The sequence below is a fragment of the Hippopotamus amphibius genome, chromosome 5 (genome assembly GCF_030028045.1).
Source record: "Hippopotamus amphibius kiboko isolate mHipAmp2 chromosome 5, mHipAmp2.hap2, whole genome shotgun sequence".
Taxonomy (NCBI): domain Eukaryota; kingdom Metazoa; phylum Chordata; class Mammalia; order Artiodactyla; family Hippopotamidae; genus Hippopotamus; species Hippopotamus amphibius.
This window is the reverse complement of record NC_080190.1, coordinates 66962657-66982484: the sequence shown is the minus strand read 5'-3', so window position 1 is coordinate 66982484 and position 19828 is coordinate 66962657. Positions and strand designations below refer to the sequence as shown.

The 19828-nt window shown below is 38.5% G+C and overlaps 1 protein-coding gene across 1 annotated transcript; it reads left to right on the top strand.

The window, feature by feature from the left end:
- The first annotated feature begins 3222 nt into the window (after positions 1-3222).
- SRGN (serglycin) lies at positions 3223-18985 on the top strand. The gene is made up of 3 exons (XM_057737612.1): positions 3223-3357; positions 12784-12931; positions 18093-18985. The coding sequence occupies exons 1-3, from the start codon at positions 3282-3284 to the stop codon at positions 18322-18324; spliced, it is 456 nt and encodes a 151-aa protein (XP_057593595.1). The 5' UTR covers positions 3223-3281; the 3' UTR covers positions 18325-18985.
- Positions 18986-19828: the final 843 nt, after the last annotated feature.

Genomic DNA, 19828 nt, shown 5'->3' with positions numbered 1-19828 from the left:
TCAAGTTCCCAAACTTTTACATACTTGGCAACACCTGGGGCAGCTTCTGGAGTAGGACTGTGGAAACCTTCAACAAAGGGGCACCTTCTCCTGGGAAATTGGATATGTGGCTACAGTGACAAGAAGGGTGGATCAAGGAAAAGAGCTGCTAGGGATGCCTGTAAGCCTGTGCCCTCTCCCAGGGCACTCATCCTGTGGGTACCTATCCACTGATACTTAGCAAGAGGTCTAAGAACACAATGGTAGCTGCTCCTGTTGTACCAGAAGCATCAAGGTACTTTTCTGTCTTAGACACAGTCTCCCTGTGCACTAAAGAGAGGGAGAGTAGGAATGAGAGTAAAACCAAAAGAATGGGAAACTCAAAGGATGCCTGAGATCTGAGAATGAAGAAGTGGCTTTTTAAAGAAAAGAATTTTTTTTTCCCGAAAAGTCCTCTTTTTAGTCAGGCGATGTTTTCTTATTTACACGGACCCCAAATAAGATAAAGACACCTTTTTAAAAGGTTGATTTTTTAAAGAAGTGTTTTATTATGGAAATTCCAAAAAATATATTAACAGGGAGACTAGCATAATGACCCCCTGGTTTTCCCATCGCTCAGCTTCAGCAGTTATCCACTCACTGCTATACTTCTCTCAACCCCCACCCCTCCTCAAACTGGATTATTTAGAAGCAAATCATTCTATCATTTTATCATTCTAAGCAGGAATATTTCAGCATGTACCTCTAAAAACCAAAAAAGACTAAAAGGAAGACTTCTGATGATTACAAATCTTAATCTTGTTTATTCCTCTTTCTTTCTCTGTCACTGGACTCTGAAGTAGGAAACCTGAGTTCTAGACTTGGTTTTGCTACTCACCAGCTCTGTGACCAGCTGCAAGTCCTGTAACCTTTCTGGGCTTGTTCTTTTTCCACCTGAGTGGGTGAGGTAGATGATTTCTAAGATCTCTTCCAATTCTAGAAATCAAAAATTATTGGAAAAGTCATTCTTTTAGGCTCTAGAGACATACTATAGATTTAGTACAGGATCTATTTCCTGGGTTGTGTGTGTGTGCAGTGCCCAGTTCAGAGTCAAGACCTTCTCAGTGAAGAGCCAAGAAAGTCCCAGAGGCTGCTGAGTGGCAGAATCTTTAACTTGGAGCTTTAAAAAAGAACTGAGCCCTGGAGCCATCCCTTGGAGCAGTTTTGTGTTGCCCTCAGTGTCTCCTTTGACAACCTCAACTTTTCTTAACAAGTGCTCTGCTGAGTCGTGATGCTGGGAAGATTCAAGTGCTCCAAACAGATCCCCCTTTTCCAAGGACCACCCTGATACCAATAGCTAGTAAAAGTCAGTGTTTACATTGCTTTGGGGGTGGGGGTGGGGGTGTAGTTACACTTTTAGACAACAAGGAACTGATTTCTGTCCTGTTCCAGGATGACTGTTAAGGCTTAAGTATACCCATTTTACAGGCAAATCAACTGAGTGTGAAGTAAAGTGGGTGCATTTAAGGTTGCCTGGTGAATGAAAGATTAAGTCTGGAATGGAATTTGTCTTTTAAAATTACAGAAAACTTATTGTAGAGGTTGAGGTTTAGGGATACGTCTTGCCCCTCCACAGCTTGAAGAGGACTAGGGAAATGAAGCTGGAGGAAGACTATTCAGAAAAAGAAACTTGGTTGTCAGTGCAGCGGAAGCAGAGCAAATGCTTATGAATGCTGCAAGTGTGTTTTAAAAAATCACCACGACCCAGAGAATTAAAAAAATAAAGTACTCAAATGGAAAAAGCCTCCAAAATTACCATTTTAAAGCACAAGCTCCAATCAGATCTGATGTGTTGCAGGGGACTTGTTGAAGCTATTGACAGGGATTATTGTTTTGGTGCCAGGGTTTTAAACTGGCAGATAGGATTAAGAGGGACCAAAGATGAGGGTTGTTATTTCAAGCTGAAACCAGTATTCCATGGTGGGGAACTCACTGGGTTTGTGAGTTTGGGGGTTGGTTACTGCACTCAGAGGAGTCCCTGAACACACTTCCAGCTGGTTCTGAGGAGGGTCAAAATGTGCATTCTTTGCAGCCTTTGTAGACTTACACCACAGCTACTCAGCGATTAGATCCCGAGGCCTGTCCTTAGCAGGAAATGGTAAAGGAATCAGCAGGAAGCCGAGAACAAGGGAAGGGAAACTCCTCCCTCCTGTCAAAGGACAGGCCAGAGTGAGGATGAAAATGGAAAGTGGGCATTGCAGGGTTAGACATGTTGAAATGGAGAGAGGTTGAATCTTGACTGGAAGTAAGGGAAAAGTACATGCCCTAAGGGCAAGGGCGTGTGATAAACTGTTGTGTTTATTATGTGACTTTAATAAGGATCCTGTACCTTGTGTTCCTCAGTCAGCACACAATCCCCAGGACATGGGGAAAATGCTATTCCTTTATTTTGTTTTTTTTGTGTTTTCTGAGGTCCAGCAGTCCAGTGACAGGACAACCTCCCCTTGTTTCTGATTTCTGGCTTATTCAAGGCCAGAGGACCCTAAAGTCAAGTTGAAAAGTTTTACCAGGAGAAAAAAATGAAAATATTTCTTAGGAAGTGATAAGAAGTACTTGGTGTGAAGGAGCAGAGGACTGCAAACTCACTTTTCTGTTTTACCCAGTTCTTTGTAACCAAAAATCCTCACTAGATTCTTGAGGCAGAGGGAGAGCCAGTGATCCAATGGGAGAAACTGAGTCCAATAAGAAGAAATCGGTTACCTGAACTCCGACAACACTTTCTTGTAGAACTCAGCTTTGAAGCTCACTTCTTGAGCTTGGCTCAGTGAGTTACGCTACTCCTGATGAAAAAGAAAACTAAGAATACTTTATGTTGAAGGGTGTCAGTGATGAAAAGGCAGCATCTATCTCCCTTATCTCATCAACTGTGCAGTGAGCTCTTAATGTTTGCAATCTTGTATTTAGATTGTTACCCGAAGAAAGAAAAAAAAAAGTGTCCTGAATGCTGATTCTACTGTTTCAGTTGGAAAATTTTTTTAACAGGCAAGTGGCAAAAAACAAAACTTTTGAAAAAGCAGACCTGGGGAGAGTCCACTGCAGTTTCATAATGGGTATGAATAGTTATTTTTCTGCCTTTTTTTTTTTTCTTCTAAATCTTTCTGGGGTTAGATGTGGATCTCTATTTGTTCAGGAAACTGTGACGTGTGTTCTGGGCAGGGTCTGAGGTTTTGGAACCTTTTCTAAAAGGGACAGAGAGCACCCTGCTATACTTCCCTGTCGTGCGGTTGGCGTGCAGGCGGTGCAGCTGAAGCGAGCTAGTCACCATGCAGGTGCTTCTCCAGTGCAGTAGGCTCGTCCTGGCTCTCGCCTTCATCCTGATTTTGGGTTCTTCAGTTCAAGGTAAGACCCAGGAATCTTGTTCCCCTGTAATCTCCCTTATAAGCCCCAGGGTCCACACAAGTGATTATATTTGCTGTAAGATACAGAATGTATTATACTGTGGGAAAGTAGGCCAAAAAAAATAAAAAAATAAAAAATAAAGGACTTGGAGTAGCTGAACTTCTTAGTGTGATGTTTGTTAAGTTTTGTACGAAAAAAAAGTCAAACTCTGAGGCAGGCACAGCCTTATAAGTTTCCGAAAATGATTGAAATGTACTATCTTGTTGTCAGATGAAAATGGTTTGTAAATTTTTAAAAGCTTAAGAAAGGAATTAGGAAATGACCTACCCCTAAGTGTTTTACATCAATCCAAAGTTTTAACATAATATGGTGGTGTCATAATTATTGTGACACTTGGAAATACTATTTTTAAAATCAGAGTAAATTTGCGTGTATTTTTCTCCTTTTTCAAACTTGGTTCTTAGTGAAAATTCAATTATGTTTAGGCCATAGTTAATGAAAACACTCCCAGATTTTAAAGAGAGGCCAAAGAATTTTAGTAATTGTGTTGCTGCTCAGAGAAACATCACATTTGGAAATTTCTTGTTAGGTCTATCATTCAGGGTAGTTTAGTCAGAATGAAACAAAACCTTTAATGACTAAGAAAATGAAAATGATCAGTTTGTAAGAAAAATACAATTTTTTCTCCTTTGGTAAATAAGGGATCATGTCTGAATAAGGCAGAAAGTCATGGACTGATAAGTAGATGGGAGAATTTATAGTAGAAAACCACTAAGTTCCTCCAGATCGTAAAGGAAATATTGAGTCATAGTGATGCACATATTCTGGATTTGTTTCTTCGAAATTACTTCTAGTTGTCTTTGTTTTTACTTCTGGTGGAAATGAAATTGTACACATGATCTCAGATACATTCATTATGTATTGGAAATTTATAAAATAACTTTCTTCTTGTTATGCAATTATTGAAGAAAAAACAGCAAATAATGTTGCGGAAACTTTTCCATTAATCTATTTACTTTTTAAAGTATAAAACATTGTTGATTGTAAGGAACAGGGTTTACTTGGGTCTTTTAGGGAAAACCTGCAGCTTGATAAAATGATTCTCTAATGTGTTCTGACAAGATCCAGGCAGTCAGGTCCATGTTTGTAGCACAGACTTGAGTTACCTGTTGGTGCTGGGTCAACCCTGACCAGAGCTCTGTAAGTCTTTACATCTTCAAAATTTCCCAGAAATGTCACATTCCCCACTAAGATTCAATAGGGAAAACTAAAATTAAAACAAAAGCATTCTTTATATAATAGGTATTCTTCAGAAAGTAGTGAAGAAATCATTATAAAATTTTATAAAGTACTAGTATTTATGTCATCATTGGGTAAGTTGGGAAAAGAACCAAAAAAGAGAGAATGAATGGACTGAAAAACTAGGGAGTTTCCAAAGGAGAAGTGCAGTTGGTACTGGAATCAAGGGTTAGTGTTCACATCTGAATAAGGGAAATAGATGTCCACCCACGACTCGTGTATTAGTGACATCAGCTCAAGGCTGCAAAGAGGTCACTATTTCATCATACTTCCATGTGATGCCAGATATGATTCAGTAACATTCTTTCTCCACTTAAAAAAATTTTTTTCTCTTAATCCATTGATTTGACCAAAGTGATCAAATCCACTAGGCTTTTGGCTTGCTTTTACTGAAATAAAACATGTTAGATTACTGTATTAGTTTGCTAGGCTGCCATAACAAAGTACCACAGACTGGGTGGCTTAAACAGCAGGAATTTCTTTCCTCACAGTTCTAGAGGCTATAAGTCCAAGATCAAGGTGTAAGCAGGATGAGTTTCATTCTGAAACTTCTCTCCTCAGCTTGTAGATAGCCGTCTTGTCTCTGTCTTCACATGGTCCTTTGTGTTTCTATGTCCCAATCCCCTCTTCTTATAAAAACACCAGCCATACTGGATTAGGGCTCATCCGTATGACCTCATTATATCTTTTTTTAAAATTAATTAATTTATTTATTTTATTGGTTGTGTTGGGTCTTTTTTGCTGTGTGCCAGCTTTCTTTTTAGTTGCGGTGAGTGGGGGCTACTCTTCACTGTGGTGTGCGGACTTTTCATTGCCATGGCTTCTCTTGTTGTGGAGTTCAGGCTCTAGGCGCGTGGACTTCAGTAGTTGCAGCAGATGGGCTCAATAGCTGTGGCTCATGGGCTCTAAAGCGCAGGCTCAGTAGTTGTGGCGCACGGGCTTAGTTGCTCCGCGGCATGTGGGATCTTCCTGGACCAGGGATCAAACCCGTGTCCCCTGCATTGGCAGGTGGATTCTCAACCACTGCGCCACCTAGGACGCCCAACCTCATTATATCTTATCTCTTTTAAGGCTCTATCTCCAAATACAGTCCCATTCTGAGGTACAGGGGGTTAGAACCTCAACACATTGAGTTGGAGGGACACAATTCAGTCCATATCAGTGACTATAAGTGAAGCTGCAGTAAAGACATGCTATAAAAGCACGTTTACATATTTTAGAGATTAATCCTTTGTTGATTCGTTTGCAAATATTTTCTCCCATCCTGAGGGTTGTCTTTTCGCCTTGCTTATAGTTTCCTTTGCTGTGCAGAAGCTTTGAAGTTTCATTAGGCTCCACTTATTTATTTTTGTTTTTATTTCCATTACTCTAGGGGGTGGATGTGCACTGCTGTTTGATTGTAAAGCAATTTCACATCCATTTTCTGGTAAATGATCATCACATTCCCTGTGAGGAAGAATTAACACCAATTTATAGAGGAGAAAACTGGATCCTACATTCATTATCTCATTTGCTATTTACCTCAACTTCTTGCAAAAAATTTACAAGACCTGCCCAAGGCCCATTACAACTAATTAATGGCAGAGCTGGTCATCTGATTTCAAGTTCAGAGTTAACTTTCTACTGCAATTTAGCTGTATTCTAGGTGGATTAGAGATTTTCTTTCTTTAAAACAAACAACCTTGCTTTGACTATAGCCTCTGCTACAAAAACCACTAAATCGAGGAATAGAGTGGGAGAAATTGAAAGTAAACTTGGAACTTTTTATAGCTTCTCAAACCAAGCAAGGGTGGGGGAAATTTATTCATCTCGTGGAATTCATCGCCCAGTAGGAAGCAGCTCCAACTTAGAGAGTGATGTCTATTTGAATGCCACAAAACAATGAATCAAAACGGTCCCCCCCCAACATGGCAGTTTCTGCTTAAATTTTTCTAACACACCTGTAGCAAAGTCTCCATTAAGAATAAGAAATTAGTTAAAAGAAAAAAGAATAGGAAATTAGTAAATTCTGTTGATGCTGGGGGAAAATTGATACTACAATATAAAAAGATACTGAGATATTACTGGGCTAAATTATTTCCTCTGATAATGTTTATCCATTGAAAGTATTTTGCTAAAGCAGGATTTGTGACTCTGTGTATTTGTGAAAGAAAGACAAAGTCAGAGATAGAGAGAGAAAGGGCAGGGGTGGGCAGTGAGGAAAGTGATTCTAAATAAAAAATATTCATCTCCCTTGAATCCACCACAAAAATTAACCAGGAGATCTGTAAGTGGGGCCTCTTAGGAAGATATTTTTTCTGTCCACGAGCATACTCTTTTATTTTTTAAATTACAGTAATCATAAGATTTCTCTCAAGCAAGATAGAATCAAACTAGTCCCACACACTGGGGGCTGGAACTGTTGAATTTTCACATCCTGCCAACACCCTTGAATAAATATGTCAGAAACTTGGTATCTGTAACCATGTTCTTTATTTGAAAGCAGACTTAAAATCCCCAGTCTGTGTTGATCGTTTTACAATGTATAGCAATACAAGATCACTATGTTATGCCCCTGAAACTAACATAGTGTTTTAGGTGAATCATACTTTAAAAAAAACTCACCTCATATTTTATTTATATGAAAAGTCCAACTTGGTTAAAAATATAGAGACAAAAAATAGATTGACTAGTGGTTACTTGGGGATGAGAAGCATAAGATACAGGAGATGGAGAGCTATAGGATAGGGGATTTCTCTGTGATGACAAAACTGTTCTAAATTTGTGGTGACAGTTGCCCTTACCTATGAATATGCTAAAACCCACTGAATTTTACATATTAGAAGAGCGATTGTGTGCTATGTTAAATACATACCAATAAAACTTTTTTAAATTAAAAAGATAAAGTCACCAGTCCCAAATTAGATAAACATTTTTTAGGGAGAGGTAGACTTCTAACTTTGATTTCTTTATAAATTTTGGGACAGCTTTATTGAGATACAGTTTATATACTATACAATTCACGCATTTAATGTGTACATCAATTTTTTTAGTATATTCACAGATATGTGCAACCATCACCATAGTCAATTTTAGAACATTTTCATCACCCCAAAAAAGAAACCCTTCTTTATAAATTTTAAAAGCTGAGATTCTAAACACTAGGGGGAATTTGTATTTTAGAAGTTTTCTAATTTACCAAAGTTGTTTTTTACACCAGTGAAAAGATGCAATCTTTCACTTAGATGCTTCCTCATTAAACTAGCAGTTTTACTTCTCTGTTTAACTTCCTATCTATGCAAGCACTAACTCAGTTTGATATCCAGTCATCAGCGGCAGGAGAGGAGAATGTCTAGACCTGCTCTATCCAAAATGGTAGCCACAGGCCTTTTGTGGCTACTAAGCACTTGAAATGTGGTGAGTCCAAATTGAGACATAGTGTAAGTGCAAAATACACACCAGATTTGAAATCTTAGTATGAAAAAAAGTGTAAAATATCCATTAATAACATATTGATTAAGTGACAATATTTGAATATATTAGCTTAAGTAAAACGTTTTCAAATTACTGTCACTTGTTTTTTACTTTTTAAAATATGGTTGCAACACTGAAAATTCCGCATGTGTACAAGACAGTTCCTTTTGTTTCTATTGGACCTCGCTGGTCTAGGTGGCATAGGGTGTGAAGACATCGCCCTCTGCTGGAGCAGATGTTGAATTTTTACCTGACTTAACATGAGGAGGCTTCTAGGTAACAATTTATTAGGTGCCAAACTTGGGCTTCTTCAGGAAAGAATCAGAGAAGGAGAAAGAGCTAAAATATATTAAACACCTACCATGTGCAAATGCTTGTGCTAGACGTCTCACATATTTTTATCTCGTTTAAACAGGAACTCTTTGGAACATTATTATTCCCATTTGAAAGATGAGAAATTGAGAAACAGAGAGGTGCTAAATAGTGGAACAGGGATTTAAATCTGGTCTCTCTACAAGCTGTTCACTATCAGAGATAGGTCAATAGATCATTGTCATCGTCCTCATCAGAGAAACTAGCATTTAAGGACCTCTGATGGGACTTCCCTTGTGGTTCAGTGGATAAGATGCTGTGCTCCCAGTGCAGGGGGCCCAGGTTTGATCCCTGGTCAGGAAACTAGATCCCGCATGCATGCCGCAAGTAAGAGTGTGAATGATGCAACTAAGAAGTCCGCATGCAGCAACAAAGTCCATATGCTGCAACTAAAGATCCGGCATGCCACAACGAAGATCCTGCTTGCTGCAAATAAAACCAGTGCAGTCAAAATAAACAAACAAACATTTTTAAAAAAGAAAAGAAAAAGGAGATATTAATTAAAAAAAAATAAAATAAAGAGCTCTGACTATGGTGCTAGGTACTATTCTAAGAACCTAACATTTATATCTCATTATTAGATCTATTACTGTCCTCATTGTATGGATGAGGAAATTGAGATACAGGGAGGTTAAGCTTACACAGATAGTAAGGGGCAGACATTGTGATGTCATCTTACTACCTTACCTCCAGCCTCCAAGCAGTGACAGAGCTAACCCATTCTGCATGACTAGCGTCCCAGACCAGAAATTGTAAGCTATATGCAGGAACTGTGGGCAAGATTGTGATAGAACAGTAGTTCTAAAAGAAAGAATGAATGAAAGTAAGAAAGAAAGAAGGAAAACAATGGGAGAACATTTACTTTCTACATTGAAGTCTTTGTTTTGTTTATATTTTTAGAAGAATATTGTTTATTACAGCAATTTAGAAAATAAAGTGAGAAAAAAAATCACCAGAGTCTACCACTATAGTTATTTCTATGTATTTCCTCCCATCCTGCTCCCTCCCCATACCTACTTATGTAGTTTTATTAACAACTATTATGCATAGAGTGGTATTCAGCTTTTTTTTAAACTCATTTTTGAATATAGATTTTGCTGACACTACACAGTCTTTTCCATAACTACTACTTTGTTCCCATTTGGTTAACATTCTCTCATATGAATGCCTCATAATTAATCTGAGTATTTTTTCTTGTTTTGATTTAGTTATTTCCTGTTTCCCTATTTTAAATCATACTAAGGTGAACAGCATCATGAATTCTTTATATATTTCCCTCCTCTCTCTCTCTCTGTATATATAAAATGCATATCTTAATGATGTAATAACTTAGCAATGCTGTATTTATAAAATTAATCAGAAATATTAGCTAGGGCAAAGTTGAGCGCAAATAGACATAACAGAGATTCATGAGGAAAGAGGACATTTTGCAAAAGTTCTGTGGCTCTGCAATTTTTTAAGAACAAAGTTCTGGGCCATCCCATTGAGATGTAAAGTGAATTTGACCTCAGTAGAGGCTCTACTTTTCAACTTCTGATAGTTGAGAACAGGACACAATTTGTACATACTCTCCTAGAAATACAGATACACAGAGGGAAAAAAAGCAAAACCGCAAAATTTATGGCCTTTGGGAGGGTTGGGTAATGAGATTAGGAGTAACTTTTTTTTTCTTTTGTTTGCTACATTTTTCAAAATTTTCTACAATGAACACACATTACTTTTCTAACATGAATGTTATTATAAATTACAATAAAAGCAGTCTAGATGTAAGAAATATCTAAATACACTCTCCATTTCTAGAAGAGAGTATAATAAAAGGTAGAGAGCCCTCTAGACCCTGAGTTAAAGTCAGGAAACCCTTGACAAGTTGCTGTATGAGTCCATTTACATAAAATTCTGGAAAATGCAAACTAATTTATAATGACAGAAAGCAGATTGATGGTTGAGGGGGGTTGGGGAGAGTCAGGAAGAGGGAGAAAGAAGGGCAGGATAACAAAGGGGTATGAGGAAACTCTGGGGGATGTCAGATATGTTCATACCCTTGATTGTGGTGATGGTTGCATGGTATATCCTATTTGCTGAAACATTAAATTGTACACTTTAAACATGCACAGCTTATTGAATGTAAAGTCCACTTTAATAAAGCTGTTAAAAATAAAAATAATTAATTTAGAATAGATAATACATACATATGGCTCAAAAATCTAAAGGTTCAAAAGGATATGCAGTGAAAAGTCAGTGCTCTTCCTTCCATTGTCTTCCAGCCACCAATTCCCTCCACAAAGATGATCAATTTGTTGTGTATCTTTTCAGAGGTGTTCTGTGCATGTAAGCATACGTGTAAATGTATTCTGAAAAATCACAAACACACACAAATGGTAACAAAAAATTCATAGTGTTCTTTACTTTTTTTAACTTAATAATATACCTTGGAGGGAATTCCCTGGTGGTCCAGTGGTTAGGACTCCATGCTTTCACTGACAAGGGCGCGTTCAAACCCCTGGTTGGGGAACTGAGTTCTTGTGAGCTGCTGCATAGCACTGCCAGAATATATACACACATACACACGCCTTGGAGATTATTCTATATCAGTACCCAGAGAACTGCCTCATTCTTTCAATAGTTGTATAGTATTGTAGGCTGCAGCTTAATTCATTAACATTTAATTTTCCAATCTTTGCTACCGCAAAAGATACTGCTGGGATGCTCTACAACACTGTTTTTCATCTTGTTTTGTTTTCTTAAATAGTTGTTGTCATTTGCATCTCAATCTGTACAGAACAATAATGTGCTGGGCTTTAAAACTGTTGCAGGAAGGGGGACCCCTTCCAGGGCCCAAGAGTGGGCTCTTGTCTAACACTCAGAAATGAATTGTTCAAGGAGATATGTGCTGACAAAGCAGGAGATTTATTGGGAAGGGGCGCCCAGGTGGAGAGCAGCGGGATAAGGGAACTCAGGAGAACGGCCCTGCCATGTGGCTCTCAGTCTAACTAATGGAGTTAGTTTCCAGGTTGTCTCTGGCCAATCATTCTGACTCAGGGTCCTTCCTGGTGGTGTGCACATCTTTCAACCAAGATGGATTCCAGAGAGAAGGATTCTGGGAGGTTGGTAGAACATAAAGACTGGCACCTCCTCTCTCATTTTGACCTTTCCCAAATTCTTCCCATTGGTGGTAGCTTGTCAGTTCTGTGTTCCTTACCAGGACCTCCTGTTGTAAGATAGCTCATGCAAATGGTTACTCTCATGCCTGGCCAGGGTGGGACAGTTTTAGTCAGTGCTTCCCCTAATAAGACTACCTTTCCTGCTTTTCAAGAATTTTAGATGTGCCCCTTCAGTTAGGTAATTATTAGTTGCACTTGTGTGAATCAAATATGTACTTGAGGTGGGGAGGAGATGAACCTTTGGAAGGGTGGTGAAGTATTTCTCACCACCAGGCTTCCATCCTTGCTAGACTGAGGAATGAAGAGCTTATTTCATGAATTAATAAGGGATCTCCTATATAACCTCTTAACACAAGATATGGAGCCTTTTGTATAAAAATTAAAAGAGGCTATGACAGACTAGCTTTTGTAAATGGAGGAGCCTCGACTTTTGAAATCTCTGACTAGATGTGATGGTAAAGAAAGAGACCAAGTTTTTATCTACTTTTCATTCCCAAAATAGCATGTGGCCCTAATGAACTAGGGGCTCTGTAATATCTCGCGTACCACTTGGTACGTTCTTTAACTTTTCTGAACATAATTTGACTCATTTCTATCAGAATACGCAGGATTTGGGGTCAGATATAGGTTTGAATCCTGGGTCCTCTACTTAATATCTGTGCAGCCTCAGTTTTCCTTTGTATAAAATAGAAATAATAGTACAAAGATAATAATAGTTAATATTATCAAGTATTTACTGTATACCTGGCACTATGTTAAGATCTTTATATGCATTTTCTCAGTTAATTTTTGTGACCAGCTTATGAAAAAGAGACACTCTTAGTATCTCGGTTTTCTGGTGGGAGCTTGGGGAAGTGAAGGTTTCACAGCTCACCAGTAGCAGAGCTGGGACTTCACTCCAGGCAGCTAATTGCCAAAGCCTATTCTAATCTTAAACTCTATGCTACTTTACAGGGGTGTTGTGAGAAGGACAAATGGTGTGTGTGAGGGCTGGCAAATAGTGGGTGCTCCTGTTATATTAATGATCCACACCTTACCTACCAAATTTAGAATCTATTTAATTAAAATTTTCTTAGGAACAGAGTGATTAGAAGCTGTGTAAAAGATACTTATTGACCACGTGGGTTTCTTGTTTGGGCAGGTTCTCCTGTGCAGAGAGCCAGATACAAGTGGGTGCGCTGCAATCCTGACAGCAATTCTGCAAACTGCATTGATGAAAAGGGACCAGAGTTCGATCTACTTCAAGGTGAATCCAACAGAATCCTACCTCCAAGGACTGACCCTTTTTTGTAAGTGGACTTCCTTGATTTTACTTTCACCAGCCTCTGTTGAGATCTTGGCATGGAGGTGGGAGGGCTGCCTAGAGTGTTTTTCTTCAGGCTCTTGCTGGTTTTCACTGCATTGTACAGGGTAAAACTGTACTGTATTTACTGGTATATAAGATGCACAAGAATACATGATTCACCTATACTTTTGCAAGGTCTTTTTCTTGTGGCAGAAACAAAAATTGAATACTTTTCACCAATAGGTATAGAAAATGATTGAAAATTATTTTATTAATGTAAATAGAGCACATTATATATTAAAATCCAATAGGAATCTATCACCTGAATGGGTAAACAAAATGTGGTATATCCCTAAAGTAGAATATTATTTGGCCATAAGAAAGAAGGAAGTACTGATAAATGCTACAACATGGATGAATCCTGAAAACATTATGCAAAGTCAAGGAAACCAGACACAAAAAGCCACATATTGTCTGATTCTATTTATGTGAAATGTCCAGAATAGGCAAATCCATAGCGACAGAAAATAGAGTAGTGGTTGCCAGGGGCTGTGGGGGAGGGAGGAATGAGTGACTGCTATTAGGTTCAGGATTTTTTAGGGGTGATAAAAATGTTCTGTTTAGATAGTAGTGATTAAAAAAAAAGAAGAAATTAGGGAAAGGAAGAGTAAATGGCCAAGACTCATAAAAAGAAAGCCAAAACTCTTCTTGCTCAAATAAAAGCCGCCTTATACTTACAAAAAAGATCCAATAGGAAATTATAAGTAACAAAAAATTGAATTGTGTTAGAACCCATTATTTCAATGAATATCAAAGTTATATGTAGCAAAGATATATCATGAAAAGAATTATCATAAAAGTTTTAATCTTCAGGCTTAAATAGAAAATCACTCTCCTGAAAGCCATGTAAATGATCATGCCCAAACAAGGTAAGCCTATCATCACTTTGGGGTTCCTGGTAATCCCCTTTATCAGTGAAGTTATATCATCACCATCCTCAAAATACAACTCTGCAACCCTATGCTTTTGTTTTAAGTCTACAGCATGAAGTTTGAACCTGATATTACAGCATCCTCCATTATTTTAAGTCATGGATTTCAATAGTAATTCATTTAAATCTAAAATATTAGAGGAACAACCCAAGTCCTCCAAAACAAATATTTTACACTATTTCTTCCCTCCTCAAATCTCTATGATCTTCTACACTTTTTGACATAAATTGTAGCAATGTCTTTTTGGATCTATGTCCTAAGGCAAAGGAAACAAAAGCAGAAATAAACAAATGGGATCTAAATAAACAAAAGCTTTTTGCACAGCAAGGTAAAACATCGACGAAACAAAAGGACAACCCACTGAATGGGAGAAAATATTTGCAAATGATATGACAAATAAGGGGGTTAATATCTAAAGTATATAAACAGCTTATATATAACTCCACATCAAAAAAACAAACATCCCAATTAAAAACTGGGCAGAAGATCTAAATAGACATGTTTCCAAAGAAGACATACAGAGAGACAACAGGCACATGAAAAGATGCTCAGCATCGCTAATCACCAGAGAAATGCAAATAAAAACCACAGTGACTATCACCTCACATCTGTCAGAATGGCTGTCATCAAAAAGATCACAAATAACAAATGTTGTGGAGGATACAGAGAAAAGGGAACACTTGTATATTGTTAATGGGAATATAAATTGGTGCAACCACTGTAGAAAACAGTATGGAGGTTCCTCAGAAAACTAAAAATAGAGTTACCATACGATCCTGCAATTGCACTCCTGGGTATATATCCATAGGAAATGAAAACAATAATTCGAAATGATATATGTACCGCAATGTTCATAGCAGCATTATGTACAATAGCCAAGATATGGAAGCAACCTAAGTGTCCATCAACAGATGAATAGATAAAGAAGATGTGATACACACACACACACTGCCCCCCACTGGACTACTACTCAGCCGTAAAAAAAAGAATGAAATTTTGCCATTTACAACAACATGGATGGACTTGGAGGGTATTATGCTTAGTGAAATAAGTCAGAGAAAGGCAAATACTGTATGATATCACTTATATGTGAAATCTAAAAAATAAAACAAACTTGTGAATATAGTAAAAAAGAGATAGATGTACAGACATAGAGAACAAATCAGCGGTTATCAGTGGGGAGAGGGAAGGGGGAGGGGCAAAACCAGGCAGGGTATAAACTACTATGAATAAAATAAATAATCTACAAGGATGTATTGTACAACACAGGGAATATAGCCAATAGTATATAATAACTATAAATGGAATATAACCTTTAAAATTGTGATCACTATGTTGTACACCTGAAATATATATAATATTGTAAACCAACTATATCTCAATTTTAAAAAATAACTAAAAAAAAAATCTCTATGATCATCCCTTTCCTCACTAGTAACTTTCCTTCTTGCTCTGATACTCCTGTCAATATGGATGCACAGCCCCTGCTTCTGTGTCCATCTTCGACACTTTTGTTGTCAGATCCATTTCTTCTCCTTCCCTTTCCCTCCTCTGTATTGGGTGGGGTGGTGAGGGCTGATCCCTATGGTCTGCATTTCTCAGGCTCCCAGATCTGTGGCTGAGTTTGGCCAGTGGGATGCCTGGAAGGGAGACTGGTCAGTGTGGGTGGCAGGGAGAGACAAGGATGTTTCTTCTCATTCCTGCCTTGGGTGGCACCTCTGGCAGGGCTGTGCCTCATTCATGGCTTCAGCTTCCACCAGATGCTCTTGGTCTTTGGGCTCAGGTAGTACCGCCTCCTCCACTGTCCCTCCAGCCCAGGGAAGGAAATATTTTCTTGCTATTGCTCATCTCTGGGTTTCCTCATTATTCTCTATTTGGCTTTGCTTCTCTTCCATTTCATGTGCAAGCAATTCCCTGTCTTAAATATTTAGATAAGTTTCCTGATTGGACTCTGACTGTGGCAGCTTCTAAGGCCACCCCTCCTTGTGCTGGGCATCTTATCCCCATGCACCTTCTCCAGGACTTTAATTCTGCAGTTAACCCTCTGAACCCAGCATCTTCTTCTCATCAGTATGCAGACATTCCCTAGTAGCTCCTATATTTAGGTATAACCCCCTCTTTGACTCTGCTTCCTCTCCAGCTGTTGCCCCATTCTCTGCTCCTCTTCACAGTAACACTTCCTGATAGGGCTGCTGATGTTTACTATCTCCCCTCTCCTCAACCCCTTTGGTTCTACCTTCCACCCACAGTGCTTGATGGAAGCACTTACTTTTTTTTTTAATTTGGTTTTTTTTTTTTAATTGAACCTGGGTCCTCAGCAGTGAAAGTGTGGAGTCCTAACCACTGGACCACCAGGAAATTCCCAATTTAAATTCTTCTTTATTTTCCTCCACATTGGCAAAAGTTCCAAGGGAGCTTAAAGTTTTCTAAACATTTTAACTATCCTTCTTTCCCAACCCCACTTCTGAATTTACAAAGCAAAGGAGAGCAGGAATCCCAATTTTTAATGGTTCCCCATCTCTTCATGCTATTTGATCCAAAAACTATATACAAGTCTGTAGCAGTCATAGTTATTGTACATGTTCAGGAGGGAGGGAGGTAAGAAGGGATAGGGAGAATGGTGATCCAAAAGAATAAAAACAGATACCAAATAGGTCACAGTTACTTCTGGTTGACACATCTCTGGTTACCTCTCTATGTTAGCTTACTTGACTTCTCTGTCCTTTTCTTTTCTTTTTTTTTTTCCGGCCGTGCTGCACAGCTTGTGGGATCTTAGTTTCCCAACTAGGGATCGAACCTGCACCCTTGGCACTGAAACGCAGAGTCATAACCACTGGACTGCCAGGGAATTCCCACTTGACTTCTCAATTGCCTTCAAAAACAATTGACCGCCCTTCCTTTGAAATACTTTTTTCTCTGGGTTTCCACGGCCCCACCTTATCTTGAGTTTCCTTCTACTTCCCCGGCTGTTCCTTCTCCTGTGATCAATATTTAACATGTTGGTGTGGCCCTAGCTCTGTCCTGGGCTGCTTTTTTATCTGCATGCTTTCTTTGGGTGACTTCATCCTGTTTCATGGCTTTAAATACTGCACATCTGTGTGTGGGGGTGGGGGGGGGAGAGGGGTGGGGGAGAGGGGTAGGGTGGAGAGGGAGAGAGAGAAAAACTACCAAATCTCTGTTTCCAGCTCTGATTCCTCTTCCCTGACCCCACTGCCTAAACTAGCCAGCAGGTCACCCTCGATTACATTACTCCATTTCGTTTCTCTGCATAGCATTTAGCCCCACCTAATATTTTCCTGATTTACTTATTGTTTCTGTTTGTCTTCCCCCTCTAAGTTATAAACTTCTTGAGCAGGGAGCTCATTTATTAGTCCCCATTCTATCCCAGGCACTCAGAACAGGGATCAGATATTCAATGATATTTATTGAATGCATGTATGAAGGAAGCTCTAATCTGTTGTATGGCCTGTGGTTTATTGTTTTCATGGAGAAAATGACCCATAGGCTGTGAAACTCAACTTTTGTTTCTGATACTTTGTTGCCTTGTTCTGCCACTGATGGGTGGCATCATTGCTCTGGTCCTTTGATGCTGAGTGGGCTTCTAACTACCACACTGAACCCAGTTGAATGAATGCACTAATTTGGGGAAAGGAAATTGAATGTTAACATGCTGGCAAATATAATGCTTGACTTGTTACAAGGAATTTCTTAAGAGTGAGCTTTGTTGAAGCACTGAGAAGTTATTAGAAGTTTTGTAGAATTTTTAAATTAGGAAAAATATCATCTATCTAGGCTAACTTACTTGCTTGTCCTTTCTTCAGTGGGAGAAAGTGTAAAAATGGAGTCTTTTCTTTAAAAAATAGATGATCCCTTAAGTAAATTCCAAATATAGGATTGCTATGTTAGTGATAAGAAAATTAGCATTCTTATATGCATCTGCAATGAGTAGATGTGGAATTGATAAAGGCAATGAGTTAGATATGATAACTATATGTAAATATGTGGAAAGGTCTGACTTTTTTTTTAAAGCATTAAATAGCTGGGAAACTTTTAACTTCTAATTTGAGCAACTGAGTGGCTACATTTACTTTCTTGGCTTAAAAATTTATTATGATTATCTTTTTATGTCTCAAATTTTAATGTTTTTTTCTCCATTTTTCTGTCTTACTTCAGAATGACAAAATCCAGGAGCTTGAATGATGTCTTCCCTCTTTCTGAGGACTTTTCAGGATCAGGCTCTGAAAGTGGCTCCGGAAGTGGCTTCCTAAATGAAATCGAACAGGAATACCAACCAGTAGAAGAAAACGATGCTTTTTATTACAACTTTAGGTCTCTGAAGAGAAATTTGCCCTCAGACAACCAGGACTTGGGTCAGGATGGACCAATAGAGGATTTTACTATATAAAAGAGAGGGTTTCCCACCTTGACGCCAGGCAATATATTTTGTGTACCATAGTTAAATGATTAATTTGAGGACATAAAGGTTTATAGAAAATTTAAAACATCTGAAAAGGAAGTTTAAGTTTTATTATCTTTTTTTTCTCATGAATTCTTAAAGCCTCCTTTATCTATCCTAATGGCCTGGAAAATACTGCATTTCTTTTGTGTCATATGCAACAACATCACTATAAAGTTAACCAGACTCCCCATATCTATAAAATTGCTTTAAAGAATAAATTATACTGTTTTAAAAAAATTTAGTTTGAGAAACAAATTGACAAGTACTATTTCACATCTAAGTCTTCAGGAAGCTGGCTGCAATTATGAAGTCTAGATATGCCTCTTTTCTGTGTGAAAAAAACATAGAAGAAACATACAGTGAATGTACAGAGTGGGTATTTGACATGTTTTACAGTGTGAAGTTAACTGCTCTAGTATTATCATTGGATGTGTTTGCAGAGCTAGTGGAGATCATTTGCTTAGAAGTGTGATTGCTGTCAATTAGAAGCTTAACACCCAAATTAAAGCACAATTGTGCTCTCAATACCTCATACTGCTTTACCTTTTTTTCCTGGATATCTATGTATTTTCAAACATTACTCTATTAAAGCAGAAGTATAATCAAAGAGTTAAGCTGTCTGGGCTCTCTTGTGCATGAAGTAATTATTTTGTTCAAATGTTTCTAGATTCTCATCAACAAACTATCTGTAAAGTTATTTTACAGTGAGACCAAATTTTGTAACTAGAATCAAATCCTATCATTTAGCAGATGAAGAAAACAATCATGCTACAGAAAGAGGGTTATTCGTGTCCAAACACTTCCTCTTCTTAAAGGCTATACTGTGCCCATCTCTGTTCCCCTTAGTTCTGGAAAGCCTGTCAGCATCATTGTCATAAATCCTGTTCTGCACCATCTAGATTCTCTCTTCAGAACTGAGGACATATTCAAATTAACCTCTGTGAAAGAGAGACACCTTGTCCAAGGCTGCACCTCTTCCCACAGCAGCCTGTGCCCAATGCCTGGGGGACGTAGGCATATGGGTGCCAAACCCCTCCCCTCAACTTGGAACAATTCAGTAGGGCAATCACAGATTCAGAGCTCCCAGAGGAGTCAGCTGAGGCTTTGTTGGGAATGTTTTGCAGCTCAGTTTCTTCCTTTACTTAGTCTTGCTTCCTTCCATTCCCCGCTGAGAGAGCTCCCTTAGAGACTTTCTGTGCACTAGTTTTCATCTCAGAGTTTGCTCTATGGAGCATCCAATCTGCAAAAGTTGGTGTCAGGATGGGTAGAAAGCAGATGCTAAAATGGAATTTTGGAGCTGGATCACCTACTGGCTGGCTGTCAATGAGGACCCCATCCCTAGCTATAGGTGCAGAACAAGCAAAAGAGAGCATTGCAATTGTTCAAATTTTCACTGATGATGAACTGGGATGGTGTACCAGTGGAAGGAAATCCACGAGGGTATGGTATA

Bases quoted from the DNA above. Each gene is read 5' to 3' on its own strand.
- SRGN (XM_057737612.1), top strand. From the start codon at position 3,282: ATGCAGGTGCTTCTCCAGTGCAGTAGGCTCGTCCTGGCTCTCGCCTTC. The intron at 3,358-12,783 runs GTAAGACCCAGG...TTGTTTGGGCAG, and splicing joins TTTGGGTTCTTCAGTTCAAG to GTTCTCCTGTGCAGAGAGCC. The intron at 12,932-18,092 runs GTAAGTGGACTT...GTCTTACTTCAG, and splicing joins CCAAGGACTGACCCTTTTTT to AATGACAAAATCCAGGAGCT.